Below are 14,920 nucleotides of genomic sequence, written 5' to 3'. Positions count from 1 at the left end.
CGCCAGGACCAAAGTGCAGATGTGCTCCATGCCAGCGGTGCTCGGGGGCGGGGGAGGGGGCACGCAGACGAGGGCTCCACCCTGCCTGCCCATCTCCACAGTCCCGTGTGGACCGAGAAGTGACCGTTCAGGGTTGGTGAGTGGGCGTGGCCTCTGGTGGCAGGCGCAGCAGGGTGGAGAGGGGCCCGCAAGGGCTCCGGAGGAGAGCAGGGGCCCCACGCCCCCGACTTACAGATGAGGACCCAGGCCCAAGGGCAGGGCTTGCCCAGGGCCACGCTGCCAAGTGGTCCTGCGTAGGCACCAGGCATCAGCAGGCAGCTGGCGGACACCACCAGGTTCCTGGCTCTGCCTTTCCTCGGGGTCCATGGAGGCAGGGTGCAGGGGCGCTGTGCTCCTTGCCTTTGCCCGGCACCCGTGTGGATCCCAGCTGCAGGCCCAGGGCCCTCCACAAAAGGCTGAGAGTGGCCCGAGCTGCCCACCGCAAGCCCAGGGCATCCCTGGCAACATGCAGTCCCAGCCAGTGTCAGCAACCCTCTGCTGTTCCATGGTGTCACCACGTAGACACAGAGGCACACACACCCATCTGCGCTTTACACCTGCGGGGCCACAACACGCTCTGCACCCCGCTTGCGTCTCTCCAGTGTCCCACGAAGTTCCCACGGGTGCCCCCGGTGCCCTTTGAACATCTGAGCTGGTGCGTGATGTCGCCAACGCAGCACATCTCTCATCTGGACATTCGGGCAACTTCTCAGTTGATTTCTGTCCTGGAAGCAACTCTGCCATGGATCTCACTGCAGTTCATTTCTATGCCCAAAGCTCATTTCCCAAAGATACGATTCCGGGTGAAAGGGACGCCCTCTGCTAATGAGAGTTGAATCTGCGCAGAATCCCAGGCATGAAGGGCGAGCTCGGCTCAGCTGGCGGCCACACCGTCTGCTGCTCCCCCATCCAGGACCCCAGCCCGCGGGCGAGCAGCCCTTCGTCAGCCCCGCCCCACCGGCTCCGAGGCCGGAAGGGCTTTGGCTGATTCGCCCCTCCCCCAGTCCCGTCCAGGGCCCCGAGGGGACGTGTGTCCCCCGCCCCTTCCTCTCCATGGACCGTCTCACCCACAGGCACTTAGGCTGCCCGAGTCCTAGGAGACACCAGAGGGAGCTTCAGGCAAGGCCCCCTCGTGGGCTCTGAGCTGGCTGAGAAATGGACACTGGCAGGAAAGGGGAGAAGAGAAGCCTTTATTTCTGGCAAGGCCGGGCCACCCCCGCCCCCGCCTCCCCACCAGCTGCCCAACTCCGTCGTCCTACAGAGCAGCCCCCCGCCCAGTGGTGCGAGGGTCAGGGCAGCAGCAGGACAGAGAGGCTTCCTTTCTGGGGGCTCCAAGGTGGGCTCTGGGACGCAGGCGAGGAGGGCTTCCGGGAGGAGGCAGCGGGAGGCTGAGTGCTGCAGGCTCACTGGAACTGGCTGGGGAGGGACACGGTGTTGCTGCGGCTGAGGGACATGTCCTCGTAGACCACACACACGGAGCTCTCGCCCCCCGCACAGCAGAGTCTGCGGATCTGGAAGAAAGCCTGATGTCTCCCCCTGGGCAGCCAGCCCAGGGCCCCTCCGTCTTCCAGGCACCTCTGCTCAGGAAGCCATGCCAGCCCCCCAGCTCTCCCGGCTGCCAGGCCTGGGGAGGCGGAGGGTGGATGCAGGCCCCTAGGAGCTGGAGGTGCCAGGAGGGGCAACAGCAGAGGGGCCAGGCCGAGCTGACCCGCGTCACCAGCTCCTCCCACCTCCAGGCCATGCCCATGCAGATTTCCTGCAGCCACAGATCCCGCGTTCCCCTTTGCACACGGACGCACACGGGCTCACACACACGCACACTCTCAGTCCCACGGGCACCCCCAGACTCTCAGATAGTGACGCCCCGCTCACTGCCCTTAGGTGTCTGACCAGGCATCCTCCCGGGCCCCATGCCCGGCCCTGCTGGGGCTCAGTTCTTGGGTTCCTCCCAACGTGGACCCTGCTGTGCACACACCGAGCTCCCGAGACTGGGTGGAGGGCGTGGGGGGGCGCTGGGCTCTCCCACACCGCCAGCTCCCTGGGCACCCCTGCCGGTTCCTCCCTGCTCCCTGAGAGGAGCTGGCTGGTGGATGACATCTGAGGCCACACTGACCTGTGTCCCTCGGCGCGCACACACTGCCCCCAGCCCCAGCCCGGCGAGGAAGCAGACCGCAGCCAGGGCTGCAGAGAGGGCCATGTGTGTCCACTGAGCCTCCCGGCAGCTGTTCGCAGCTTGAGGCAGTTTGTCTGGGAAGAAGGGACAGAGAGAGGCAGATGGCAGGCGGGGAGTCCCAGAGAGCCTTGGGGGTTCAGGAAGGGGCTCTGGAGTGTGTGTGCGGGGGAATCCAGGAGACTTCCTGGAGGCGGTGGGCTCCAGCTGGAAGGCATAACCGGAGCAAATGCAGAGGGAGGAGCCCCAGGCAGGGCCGGGTGGGCCGGGGGGTGCACCCTCCCTACCTGTCACCACGACCAGGGTCCCGGGGCCCCAGACCTCGCTGTCCATGATGGCCTGGCAGGCGTAGGCCCCCGTGTCGGGCAGCTGCAGGCTGTGCACGCTGATTGTCAGGTTGTGCTGCGGCCCTGAGAAGGTGACGCGGCCCCTGAAGCGCCCGTCCACGGTGGCCTCCCTCCCTTCCTCGTAGTAGATCACGTTGCTGGCCTTCGGCAATACTCGCTTCAGGTAGACGCCCAGCAGGGGCCCGCGGCTGGAGCAGGTGATGTGGATGGCACCTCCTTCCAAAGCGATGGCGCGGCCGGGGGGCACTGCCACACCTCTGCAAGGGGGACCACCGGTCACCACCGCTGCAGAGGGCACGGGGGCAGGGGAGTCTCCTGGGGACAGCTCACTGCTGACATGTCACCGGGGATGGGGTGGCTTCCGTGGCCCAGCACCCCCCACGCTGACCTCCCCTGGGGGCTGGGCCACTCGCGACACCCTCTCCCACCAGAGGAGGTCGCAGATCGAGGTCAGGGACGCTTGAGCTGGGGCCTCTTCCCTCCAGAGCACCGGGACCCCTGCTGAGAGCTCGGGGGGGGGGGGAGGGAATGGGGGGCATTCCCCAGCTCCACAGCCTTTTTTTTTTTTTGTCTTTTTGCCTTTTCTAGGGTGGCTTCCGTGGCATATGGAGGTTCCCAGGCTAGGGGTCGAGTCGGAGTTGTAGCCACCAGCCTACTCCAGAGCCACAGCAATGCAGGATCCCTGTCTGCAACCTATACCACAGCTCACGGCAACGCCGGATCCTTAGCCCCCTGAGAAAGGCCAGGGATCGAACCCACAACCTCATGGTTCCTGTCAGATTCGTTAACAACTGCGCCACAACGGGAACTCCCACAGCTTTTCCCTTTTTTTTTTTTTTTTTTTTTTGCCATTTCTTGGGCCACTCCCGCAGCACATGGAGGGTCCCAGGCTAGGGGTCTAATCGCAGCTGTAGCCGCCAGCCTATGCCAGAGCCACAGCAACGTGGGATCCAAGCCGCATCTGCGACCTACGCCACGGCTCACGGCAACGCCGGATCGTTAACCCACTGAGCAAGGCCAGGGATCGAACCCGCAACCTCATGGTTCCTAGTTGGATTCGTTAACCACTGCGCCACGACGGGAACTCCCAGCTTTTCCCTCTTAAATGACCAGTTCCCAGTTAGCCAGGGCACTGTCCCGCCTGCCCAGCCCTCTCGAGGCCGACTGCCTCTGTTTCCCCACCGTTTCCCGGCACCTGAAGCCAGCAGCTCCCTGAGGTGGGTACATCCTGGCTTGTCCGTGGGATGCCCAGAAAGGCTCCTCGCCTGCCCACGGGGGCCCTGCAGGACCAGCTTCCCGGGGCGAACATAATCCAAATGTCAGCTTCTCAGCAAACGAAATTCTGCAGCCCTTTTGGGGGCAGGGGGCACAAGAACGGTGCCTGCAGAGAGCCCCTTCCCACCTACATGACTGGTGTCTCCCTCTCACCGCAGAGACTCTCACAGGAGGCACGTGAAGGACGAGGCAGCCTTGCTGGGTGTCGAAGAGAAAGTCCCCAGAGCCCCCGTGAAAAGAAGGAAGAGCCCTCCCGCAGCAGCTCTGCACCCAGATGCCGCCGTCTTGGTGCCCATTGTCCAGGGCTGGCCCTGACTCTCTGGAAGGGCTGCGGGCTCTGAGGGACGCCCATGCTCCACATCCAGGGACCATGCACCCTGGGAAGGGCACCCTGGGGGAGGGGGCATGGCCGGAGGAGGGGGGGCAGTTGGGAAGCACTCACCTTGGGCAGCCCGGTTGAAAGAGAGGGCAAGGAGCAGGGGGAGCAGCGGGAGCCCCAGGAGCCGGGCCATTTCGCTGGGTGGCAGGAAAGGGCAAGGCCCCTCTTAAGGGCCTTCACGACTCTTCCTGTCTACAGCGGCACCCAACTGAGTGCAACCACCTCACAGGCGCAGCTCTAGGGTGGTGGGGGCAGGATGGAGCCAGAGGTTGGGGGGGGGGCTGTCTGCAGTGACTGGAGGTTGGGCACTTCCAGGAGGGCTTCCTGAAGGTGGTGCCCTGAGCAAGGAGAGGCACTGCGGGCGAGGCTGGGGGGCCGCCCGCATGCCCTCCCCCATCTTGCTCCGTGCCCACAGGTAGACTGTGGTCCTGGCCTCTGGCATCTCCACAGAGCACAGCAGGGAGAGGAGGGGGAGGGAGGAGGTCAAGGTTGGGTGGGGACAGGACCAGGAGGAAGACAAGGGGGCCCCCAGGTCGGGTTGGGGGTCCAGCCGCCCTGGTCCTCTGGTTCCCTTTCTGCTGGGACCTGATCTGTGCCCAGAAACTTGGAGTAGCACCCCACCCCCAACCCCACCCCTGCAGTGGGAGGGGTGGGACTGCCACACTGAGCCCGTGGGTGCGATGTGGCCCTAGAGAAGGGCCAGGGCACATGGCCAAGGCTGCGGCTGCCCCAGTGGCTCTGATTCTGCCTCTTGTAGGTTCGAGGGCTCAGCTCAGTCACCACCCTGCCCCCCAAGCAGAGGGAGACCTGTGCCCTCACGGAGGCCCCCGGGGAAGAAGAGACTGGACGATGAGGAGGTGCCTTTCTCCACCCGGGAGCCCTGGGCCAGACGGCCCAGCCTCAAGCCGCCCAAGGCCACGTGCGCACGTGTGCACAGGAGCGAGCGCCCGGCTCACACATGGACCCACAGCCCCCAGCTGTTTCCTCCCCGGCATCCCCTCCGCTGGCCGGTCAGACGCTCCTGTCTACTGATGGCTCAGAGTCTCGGGGTGTGGCTGGGGTCTGGGGTGGGGGCAGTTTAGCGGGGGCTGCCTTCCTGCCCACAGCCTCTCCTTGCACTCGAGACGGATCTGTCTGGGGACAGACCCTAGGACTTGCCCCGAGGGTCCTAGGAAGTTGCTGGCCGGAGGGGACGAGGGCGCCGGCTTTGCAAACGAGCCCCCTTCCTGGTCTCCTGCTGCCTTTGTTCACCACGGACACTCTCCGGATGCCTGCATGTGCCAGCCGCTGTGCCAAGAACGGAGGACAAAACAGACACGACGCTGGTCTGGAGGAGCAGACCTACGCCAGGACACACAGCACGTGTCAGGGGAGGGGCTGCAGGAACGAAGGGCCCAGGAGGTGAGGAGGGGTCACGTGGTATCTGGGAACAGGGCTCCAGCCAGAGGGCTTGGCAGGTGCAGGACCCCTGAGGCCAGAAAGTGCCTGGTGTGTCTGAGGGCCTGCGAGGGGAGGGCCAGTGTGGCCGAGGAGGGGGAGGGGCTCGGGAGGGCCTCTGGGACACCGCGAGGACCCAGCACTAAACTTTCTTTAGGGAAGTCCTTGAGAACATGAATAAGCAACATGCAGAAACTGAAATGAGTCACAGACGCAGACCGGCCTCTCCTGGGTTTCTCGCCTGGCATGTGCAGGGCCTGCCCAGCTTATGCGAGCCCCTCCCCATGTGACAGCAATGTTGAAATCACCTCTGATATCTCTCTCTCTCTCTCTGTGTGTGTGTGTGTGGCTCTTTGTCTTTTTAGGGCCACACCCACGGCATATAGAGGTTCCCGGCTAGGGGTCTAATCGGAGCTGAAGCTGCCGGCCTCCACCACAGCCACAGCAGCGCAGGATCCGAGCTGCACCTGCGACCCACACCGCAGCTCACGGCAATGCCGGATCCTTAACCCACCGAGCGAGGCCAGGCATTGAACCTGTGTCCTCATGGAGCCTAGTCGGGTTTGTTAACCACTGCGCCACGACGGGAACTCCTGACATCTGTTTAAATGCATCAACACTTCTGGTCTGTCTTGAGGAAAATGTAAGAGACGCCCACGGGCCCAGAGCATGGAAGTCCCAGACGCCCCTTGTGTCTGACGGCCTGGCCCCGTGTGGCACAAACCAGCATTTCCATGGGAGCCTTGGCAAGGCAAACCAAAATCTGTAACAGACACACACACACGAAAGAAAACGGATCCAAATGCAATGCTCCAGATAGTCCTCAAATCACAGAGGACAAAAGAGGAAAGAAAAAGACCTGCAAAACGAAAGAACACACTCCACGGAGGTAGACTTTGGAGCATGATGACATCAGCACAAAGGTGTTTGGCGGCAGGTGTCGGGGAGGGGGGGCGTGTTGCTGGAGCCACCTGGCCGGCGGAGGGACGGCTCTGCCCCCTGGTGGTGCTGGCGGAGCCGACGCCCCGTCTCTGGAACCAGTCAGTGCTCCTCGGGCCCCCACAGCTGCGGGCCGGAGGGTCCTCAAATGCCATTCTTGCTCACGGTCCAAAGCCAGGAGTGTGTTCACAGGCAAGACCCCCGCCCCGGGCGGTCTCCGGGGTCACGGCAGCATGACCCTCCGGCGTCGCTCGGGGCTTGGACGGGGCAGAGGAGGGGATCCTCTCGGGTCGAGGGCTTTGGAACTTGAGATTTTTATGCTTTGGGCCACAGGAGCTGCTGTCTTGCCCGAGCTTCCCCTCTGTGTGGAGCCCAGAGCCTCCCTATCTGGGGGGGGAGCCGTGTGCAGACACACCCACTGTCCACACATCCCAGGTCTCCTGCCCCCCTGTTGTCCCCCAGGGTGACCCAGTGGCCTGGCTGGAAGGGGGCATCCGTGTTCTGGGGGGGAGGACACCCTGGCTGGGACCCTGCCCCCTCCCCACCTTCCCCCGCCCCTGTGGGTACCATGGCGGAGTGGCCATGCTGGGTCCGAGAAGACCCTGCCCAGCCCTGCTGCAGCGACCGTACCTGCGCGACCTTGGAGCACCTCCTGGAAGCACGCCTTCGGAGCCAGACCAGCAGGAACAAGATGGCCACCGGGCTGAAGGCCAGATAAGCCAGCTGGACCGGGATCTTCTCTGGACTGGGTGTGGGCTTGGAGGGCAGCATCTGGGGGCCTGCGGGCAGCGGCGAGGCCTCCATCCTCTGCCCGCCTTGGGGGCACCCTCCAGGGGGATGTCACCTCTGGCGGGATGCCCGTGGGGGAGAGTGGCAGGCAGACAAGTGTACAGGATGGGCCTAGGCACTGGGCACAGAGGGCGGGGCGGGGGTGTCGACTCAAGGAGTGTCCTTGGGGCTCCCCTCCTGTGCCCCAGGATGAACACAGAAACACTTACCCCAGGAAGGCGTGAAGAGCTGGTCCTGGGGTTCTGCCAGAGCAAGACACCAGGCAGGTTGGGGGGCTGCCCAAGGCCAGCCCCAGTGTGCCCCTCCAGCCAGGTGTCAGGGGAGCCCTGGCCCCAGGAGTCCGGGAAGTGTGCATTGGGTCCCCTTCCCAGGGCTCAGCCAGGCTGGGGGTGCCGTCCTCAGCCCCTCATGCTCCTGCTCCCCGTCCCCAGACCTCAGGGTGCCCACCAGGGCATTACATCGAGGCGTGGGGGCGGGGGTGATCTGGAGAGTTTGGCAGCAAAGGAAGGGGGGGTTCGGGAGGAAGGGGACCAGCTCCCAGTGAAGACAGGGCAGGGGGCCCCGGGAAGACGCTGGATAGGGTGGGCAGCGCAGGACGCCCGTCCCTGAGCCTCCGGGCACCTCAGCCGGGCAGCAGCTCCCCACCCTGGCCTCGGCCGCTCCCTAAGGCAAAGGCGGCTCACCCAAGACGTTCAGGACGGTGGTTCTGAAGCTCCGCTGCAGGCCCGCCAGACTCCACCTGTACGTCCCCGCCTGGGCGTCCTGGGCCTTTTCAATCACCAGCCGTGCCTCGCTCCCCTGAACCCAGAGCTGCCACCCGTCCCGGCAGAAGCTCCCCGGGGCCTGCTCGTCGAAGACCAGCTGCCAGCTCTCCCCGGGGTGGGCTCGCAGGGAGACGCGCACGTGGGAGAAGGGGTTGGCCATGCTGCAGGCCAGCTCGGCGTGCTCGCCCCGGGACACCGACACCACGCCCGCCGTGCAGTTGGGGCTGTCCCAGCCTGTGGGGGGGGATGTCGCACACGCTGGGCAGGGCTGGGCGCCAGGACGCCCACCGACCGCCCTCCCCCGGGGGCCTGGGCCCCTCCTGGCCTGACCCGGGGCTGGCTCCCACCGCTGCCTGGCCCCTGTGGGATCCCCCCCGGGCCGAGCAGCGCGTACCTCCTCTCGGAGCGCTCCCCGAGGCGGCCAAGGGCAGGACGGCCCACAGCAGCCTGGCGACCAGGAGGCGGGACGTGGAGGCCTGCGTGGCCGGCGGCCGGGGTCGGCCCCGGGGCCCCTGGTGGTCCTCAGCGGTGCTGAGGGTGCTCCCTGGAGGAAGGAAGGCCCATGGGTCATGGGTGCCCTGGGCTGCTGCAGAAGCTCCTGCAGAAGCTCCCCAGCTCCTCCTGGGCCATTGTGTCCCAGCCCTTCTCTGGACTTCATCATGTGGGCCAGGGGACACTGGCAGACAGAGGACACAGGAAGCGAGGCCCGGGAGAGGCCCCCGCTCACGCCACAGGCATCCTCCTCCCACTTTATATAAAACGTGCAAAACGGCTGGGCTGTGTGTCCCACAGGGTTACAGCTGGAGGCGACCGGCCTCGGCCCCCAGCCCCCTCCCGCTCCCGCACTCCCGGCTGGGCACGTGGGGACTTGCTCTCAGCGACAGAAAGCCCCCCGTGGAGCTCGTGAGTTCTCTGGAAAACGGGACTTTCACTTCCTCTGAAATAAGCACCCATCTTCAGCTCCCACTAAAAGCGAAAGATGAGCTTCACTGATTCAATTAAACAACTGACCCTTTGATAAAAAGAATGACAGTAGTGACAATAGGCTGTTTTGGTTTTGAGCAGTTTCAGGCCGACAGGAAGACGGGGCAGGAAGTGCGGAGGCTCTGCGCCCCCGCAGGACAGACACCGCGAACCCGCAGGCCCTTCGACACAGCTGATGAGCCTGTCCAGCCACACTGGCTGCAGCCCCACGGTCCGGCAGGGCCCCCCCGGTGCGGGACACCCAGTGGGCTTGGGCAGAGGTGGGACGCACCCATCCTTAGGCACCACACAGAGCCGTCTCACTGCCCTAAGCACTCTGTGCGCCCCCAACCCGACTCCTGGCCACCTCTGATCTTTGACGAAGGCCATAGTTTCGCCTCTTCCAGGATGTCAGGGCTGGGATCGTTCGGTTTTGAATGCAACTGCTTCTGATTTTTTCCCCCAGTTTTGGGGGAACTGGGCAGAAGGGCCAGGAGCAAAGCCAGACGGGAACATAAAGGCCTCTGAGAGATTCGGGCCATTGGCGATCAGGCCCCGTCCTGACCCGTGGGGCTCTGGGCTGAGCAAGGAGAATGACTGGAGGACAAGCTGGCGGCGGCACACCCCCTTCCCCAGTGCTGCAAGTGCGGAAGCTCGGACTGGGGCGGGGGTGGGTGGGGGGGCAGGGGGCTGTGATCCTCCCCGCCCCACCCCCAACTGGGCTCCTGCCTCTAGCTGAGCGACCACCAGTGGTCTTGCCCCCACCTGCCTCCCCCTGGGGCTCCTGTGGGGCTGGGGGCCTGAGGCCTGCATGTCCGGCCAGTGGGCCAGTGTATGGGGGCACGAGGGGTTCTTGGTGTGAGTGGGGTGGGTGCACAACCCCGCTGGTCTGGGGGCCTCGGGGCAGCAGCACAGGGAGACCCACTGCGCCCTGGAAGGAGAATGGCTGCATCCAGCTTTGAAAGAAACATCTCATTTGAGCCAGGAGGAGTTTCAGGAACATACGATGCAAACTGCCCAGCACTCTCCTGTCCTCCTCCTGCAGGGCCGGGCCTGCGGAGGCTCTGGGCTGACCACCACTCTCCTGGGGGCACAGGGGACCTTGTCACAGGTGTGCCCATGGGCCCAGGGGTGGCCCGAGCCGGCTTGTCCTCCTGGGGGACAGACTGGGGGAGCAGACAGACAGATGGCCAGGCCCATGGCGGGAGGGGCCTTCTTCTCCCCTAACACACAGGGGCTCCTGGGGTCCTGGGGGGCTGCTCACAGGGTGTGATGGGCCCGTAACATCGCAGCCCTGCCCTTTGCTGGCCTCCAGTGCTGACCGTGGATGAGAAGCCAGGGCAAATGGGGAGTGGACTCCACACAGTACCCACCCGTTCTCCTCGGGGCAGGGCCCCGCTCGCTTGGTGGTGTGTCCTGAACGCTGCCCACCAGTGGCAACTGCTCTGCGCTGGGTGCCGGCTTTCCATCTGCGTGGACACCCATTTAATCGGCCAGTGCCCACAGCCCAGAGCGGCGTCACTGTGATTCTCGCCACCGGTCCAGTTCATCCGCTCATCTGCTCAGGACTCAGCGCCGGGGAGCCCACCGCCCATGCCGGCCGCGGCTGACCTCCCCTCCCCCGCACCCACCCACCCCCTGGCACCACTCCCTTGCTTTCGGAGGCACTGTTTTGCGCCTCTGTGCATCCCTGAAACCCAGAGATGCTTTATTTTAGTGGTTTTTAATCTAGGTCAGGCTGCCCGGCAGTGTTTGCTAGGGAGCCGCGAGGCCCAGCCTGGGGACGCGGGCTGTAGGTCTCCCGGAGCTGAGTCGCCCGGCCCCACCGCGCTGAGTCCCCGAGGGGCCGGTGGGCGGAGTCTGAGCTCGCGGGGCTGGTGTCGGCCCCGCCCCCGCCCCCGCCTTTCGTTTTCCGGGCTTGTTCCTATTTCTAATTTATTGTCGAAAGAACGGCGGTGTCTTTTCTCACATATGCCCCATGTTTGCAGTTGAGGAGGAAAGAGGCACCCGAAAACGCTGCCCTGAGAGACACGCTCTTGTACACGAGTGTGCACGCGAGCGCGCCAGCTCACGCGAGGGGGATCGGCTCAGAGGAGGAGGCTCCGCGGCGACGCCCACTGCCCACCCTCCCCCCGCAAAGCGCAAACACTGGGGTGAGCAGTGGCCCCAAGACACGTCCACGCAGAACCTGTGAGGGGACCCTGCTGGGAAACGGGGGCCTCTGGGGAAAAAGGAGGCCGGCTGCGAGGAGTAGGGACCCCATGGAAACTGGCGCCTTTTTCTTTTTTTTTTTCATTTATTTATTTATTTTTGGTTGTTGTTGTTGTTGTTGTTGTTGTTGCTATTTCTTGGGCCACTCCCGCGGCATATGGAGGTTCCCAGGCTAGGGGTCGAATCGGAGCTGTAGCCACCGGCCTACGCCAGAGCCACAGCAACGCGGGATCCGAGCCGCGTCTGCAACCTACACCACAGCTCACGGCAACGCCGGATCGTTAACCCACTGAGCAAGGGCAGGGACCGAACCCGCAACCTCATGGTTCCCAGTCGGATTCGTTAACCACTGAGCCACAACGGGAACTCCCCCTTTTTTTTATTACTCAAATGAATTGACCACATCTGTAGTTGTGTAATGATCATCACAATCCAGTTTCACAGGATTTCCATCCCACAGCCCAGGCACATCCCCCCACCCCCCAAACTGTCTCCTCCGGAGACCATAAGTTTTTCAATGTCTGTGAGTCGGCATCTGTTCTGCAAAGTTCAGTCTGTCCTTTTTTCAGATTCCACATGTCAGTGAAAGCATTGGATGTTGGCGTCTCATTGTCTGGCTGACTTCACGTAGCATGATAGTTTCTAGGTCCATCCATGTTGCAAAAAATGCCGACATCTCGTTCTTTTTCATGGCTGAGTCACATCCCCTTGTGTATATGGACCACCTCTTCTGGATCCACTCCTCTGTCGACGGACATTTAGGTTGGGAAACTGGCGTCTTGATGAGAGAGGGGACACATCCTGGCAGGGAGCAGCCAGGCGGGGGAGGCGGGCAGCCTCAAGCCCAGGGAGGTGGAGCTGGAAGCCTGCTGACACCCTGGTCTCCCACTGCTGGTCTGTCCCCAGGAGGGACCCCAGCCTTCCCCTCACTCAGGGATAACCAGGCACAAACCCCAGACACAGGAGGGAGCCATCTGGCTCATGCTCTGTCCGTTTCTCTGCATCTGCTTCTCCCTTTGCAGGTCACCCTGGGTGACCTCTACCTCCCGGGGCCCTCGGCTCCTGGTGCCACCTCCCCCAGGGGACTCCCAGCCGGGGCTTCGAGAGACTGGCGGGCTCGTCCTGTCTTCAGCCCTTCTCATTCCCACGCTGCCATGGCCTTTGCAAATCCTTCACCAACTCTTCCTCGATGATAGAGCTTTAGCAGAAACACACCATCACCATGGCAACTGCACCCCCATCAACTCTCCCGGTTGTTTCCGGAATAAACTCTTCATGCGTTTGTGTCGTTTATGAGGCCTTGGGCAGGACACCCAGCATTCCTGGCTCCTCGAGGTCCCCTCCCCCCAACACCGCCCTGCCGCCTCCGCTGACCTCGGCACAGCGTCTGCCCCCCCCATTTTCCCAGCCGTCCAACGTGGGTCCGGGTGCCCCATCGACGGGAGTCAGGCCACGCAGGTGCGCATACACACACGCACACGCACACCCTGGGCAGGTGCCTCGGCTGAGCTGGTGGGTCAAAGGTCAGCCTTGGTCCTCAGCTGGACCAGGTGACACGGAGATGGGGGCGGGGGTGACCTGACACATGCTGACCTGCCCGGCTGGGCTTTGGGAGAGAGTGCGTGTGCTGCCTGGCGAGAGGGAGGCCAAGGGAGCAGCAGGCTGGGCCCTGAGGTCGGCAGGGAGGATGGCGGGTGGCCTTCGGGGGTGTGGACGTGGCCTTCTGAGCAAGGGGTGCGGGGTCCCCGAGCCCAGTCCATGCCGCGGGCTGCGCTTCGCGCTGGCATTGCATGTTGGGTCTCCTGCCAGGAAACTCTCACGGGCCTCCCTGCCCCAAGCTCTGCGGTTCTCAGCACCCTGCGGACCCGGTGATCTAACTGCCAGGTCACACTGACTCATTCTGAAAACACAACTGTCTCAGCTTCACCTTAAGAAATCCACATACATCTGTGGTTCTGAGACGTGCTATTTCAAGGGATGTTTTCACACACAATCAAGTGGCCTGAAGCCTCCAACCGGGAAGTCACAGGCTTGCGAGCGCCGCCCAGTGTCCTCCTGAGGGGTGTGACCTGCGAAGGTGGCCCTGGCCATCCTGTCATGTTGTCACGGGCAGTGGGGGACTGCTGAAGGTGTGGGCTCCAGGCTCCTGTCCCCACTGCCCCAGGCCCCCCCCCTCCCCGGTCTCCTCCGAGCTCCCCCCAGGCCGAGGGGCTCTGGGTCCATCTTCACGCTCTCATCGAGGGCCTCCCTGCCATGAAAGCCCCTGCCTCTGGGTGGCTCCAGAAGCCAGACAAGGAAACGCCCGGGTTGTCCCATCTCTGCCCCCAAACTGTACCCACCTCGGACCAGGGTAGCCCCCATCAGAGGAGAGAGACTGAGTGGGGGAGACCCCGAAACCACAGACAAGCCTTAACTCACTGAGCCGATTCCGTAAGTGCAGACACGCCTCCACCTCATGGAGCGCGGAAGGCCGTCTGCACAGAGCGCGACTGGAGACAGAGGCCCCCCGTCACCCTCAGGCGTATCCTGCTGCCCTGATCTGTCTACAGCTGCACTGTTGTCTCGTCCTTAGTTTTTTTATTTTGTATTTATTTTGTCTTCCCAGGGCCACACGTGGCATATGGAGGTACCCCGGCTAGAGGTCTAATAGGAGCTGCAGCTGCCAGCCCACCCCACAGCCACGTGGGATCCTTAACCCACTGAGCGGGACCAGGGGTCGAACCCGAGACCTCATGGATGGTAGTTAGGTTCGTTACCGCTGAGCCACAATGAGAACGCCTGTCTCATTTTTATTTATTTTCTATTTTTATTTTATTATTTATTTTTATTTTTTGCTCTTTAGGGCCACACCCGAGGCATATGGAAGTTCCCAGACTAGGGGGCCAATCAGAGTTACAGCTGCCGGCCTACGAGACAGCCGCAGCAATGCAGGATCCAAGCCGCGTCTGCGACCTACACCACAACTCACAGCAACACCTGATCCCCGACCCACTGAGAGAGGCCAGGGATCAAACCCGCGCCCTCATGGATACTAGTCGGATTCATTTCCGCTGTGCCACAACGGGAACTCCCTTCTGTCTCATTTTTAAACACAGGTATAGTCTATGCAATATTTGGGATATCCTGGTATTTCAAAATGCTTCATTATCATAAATTCACATGGGTCCCTAAATCTGGCAGCTCTACACGGCTCCCCACCTTTCCCTGACATTTCTGCAGACCGAAAACCACACAGGAGAGGGGCCCAGGCACAGAGAGGAAAGTGAGGGGTGGAGGCAGAGGTGCAGATGGGTCCGTGTGGCATGGCCTGGAGGGGCCTCCAGACCTCTGGAAGTGGAAAAGCACAGGCAACAATTCAGATTTCTCCCAAATCACTGATGCTGAATTGGCATCTGCACATATCAAGACAGGGTGACACTGCTGGGGTCTGTGCGGCCACTGGGGAGCTGCTCACATTTGGGAGCCAGCGAAACAGCTCAGAAAGTGTGTGCAGTGGCCAGCACCTTTTCTGCTGTGAGACCTCAGGAAACTGAGGCAGCAGGTTGTGGAAGGAAGGGTGTCGCCTGGCCAGGTCCGCAGGGGCCTTGCATCATCAGGGATCTCCACG

The 14,920-nt window shown here is 63.0% G+C and overlaps 1 protein-coding gene and 1 long non-coding RNA gene across 2 annotated transcripts; one reads left to right on the top strand and one right to left on the bottom strand.

Annotated features, from left to right (window-relative positions):
* Nucleotides 1-1,210: 1,210 nt before the first annotated feature.
* On the bottom strand, nucleotides 1,211-13,404 carry LOC125114965 (uncharacterized). Its single transcript, XM_047758649.1, has 9 exons — nucleotides 13,330-13,404; nucleotides 10,127-10,268; nucleotides 8,534-8,683; nucleotides 8,059-8,373; nucleotides 7,585-7,617; nucleotides 7,217-7,493; nucleotides 2,497-2,813; nucleotides 2,153-2,286; nucleotides 1,211-1,550 (listed from the first exon to the last, which is right to left on the bottom strand). The coding sequence occupies exons 1-9, from the start codon at nucleotides 13,402-13,404 to the stop codon at nucleotides 1,443-1,445; spliced, it is 1,551 nt and encodes a 516-aa protein (XP_047614605.1). The 3' UTR covers nucleotides 1,211-1,442.
* LOC125114446 (uncharacterized) lies at nucleotides 3,603-5,973 on the top strand. The gene is made up of 2 exons (XR_007131803.1): nucleotides 3,603-5,611; nucleotides 5,805-5,973. It is a non-coding gene; the product is annotated as an uncharacterized LOC125114446 (long non-coding RNA).
* Nucleotides 13,405-14,920: the final 1,516 nt, after the last annotated feature.

This window comes from Phacochoerus africanus, chromosome 14 (assembly GCF_016906955.1).
Source record: "Phacochoerus africanus isolate WHEZ1 chromosome 14, ROS_Pafr_v1, whole genome shotgun sequence".
Classification (NCBI taxonomy): domain Eukaryota; kingdom Metazoa; phylum Chordata; class Mammalia; order Artiodactyla; family Suidae; genus Phacochoerus; species Phacochoerus africanus.
This window is presented reverse-complemented; position numbering and strand designations above follow the sequence as displayed.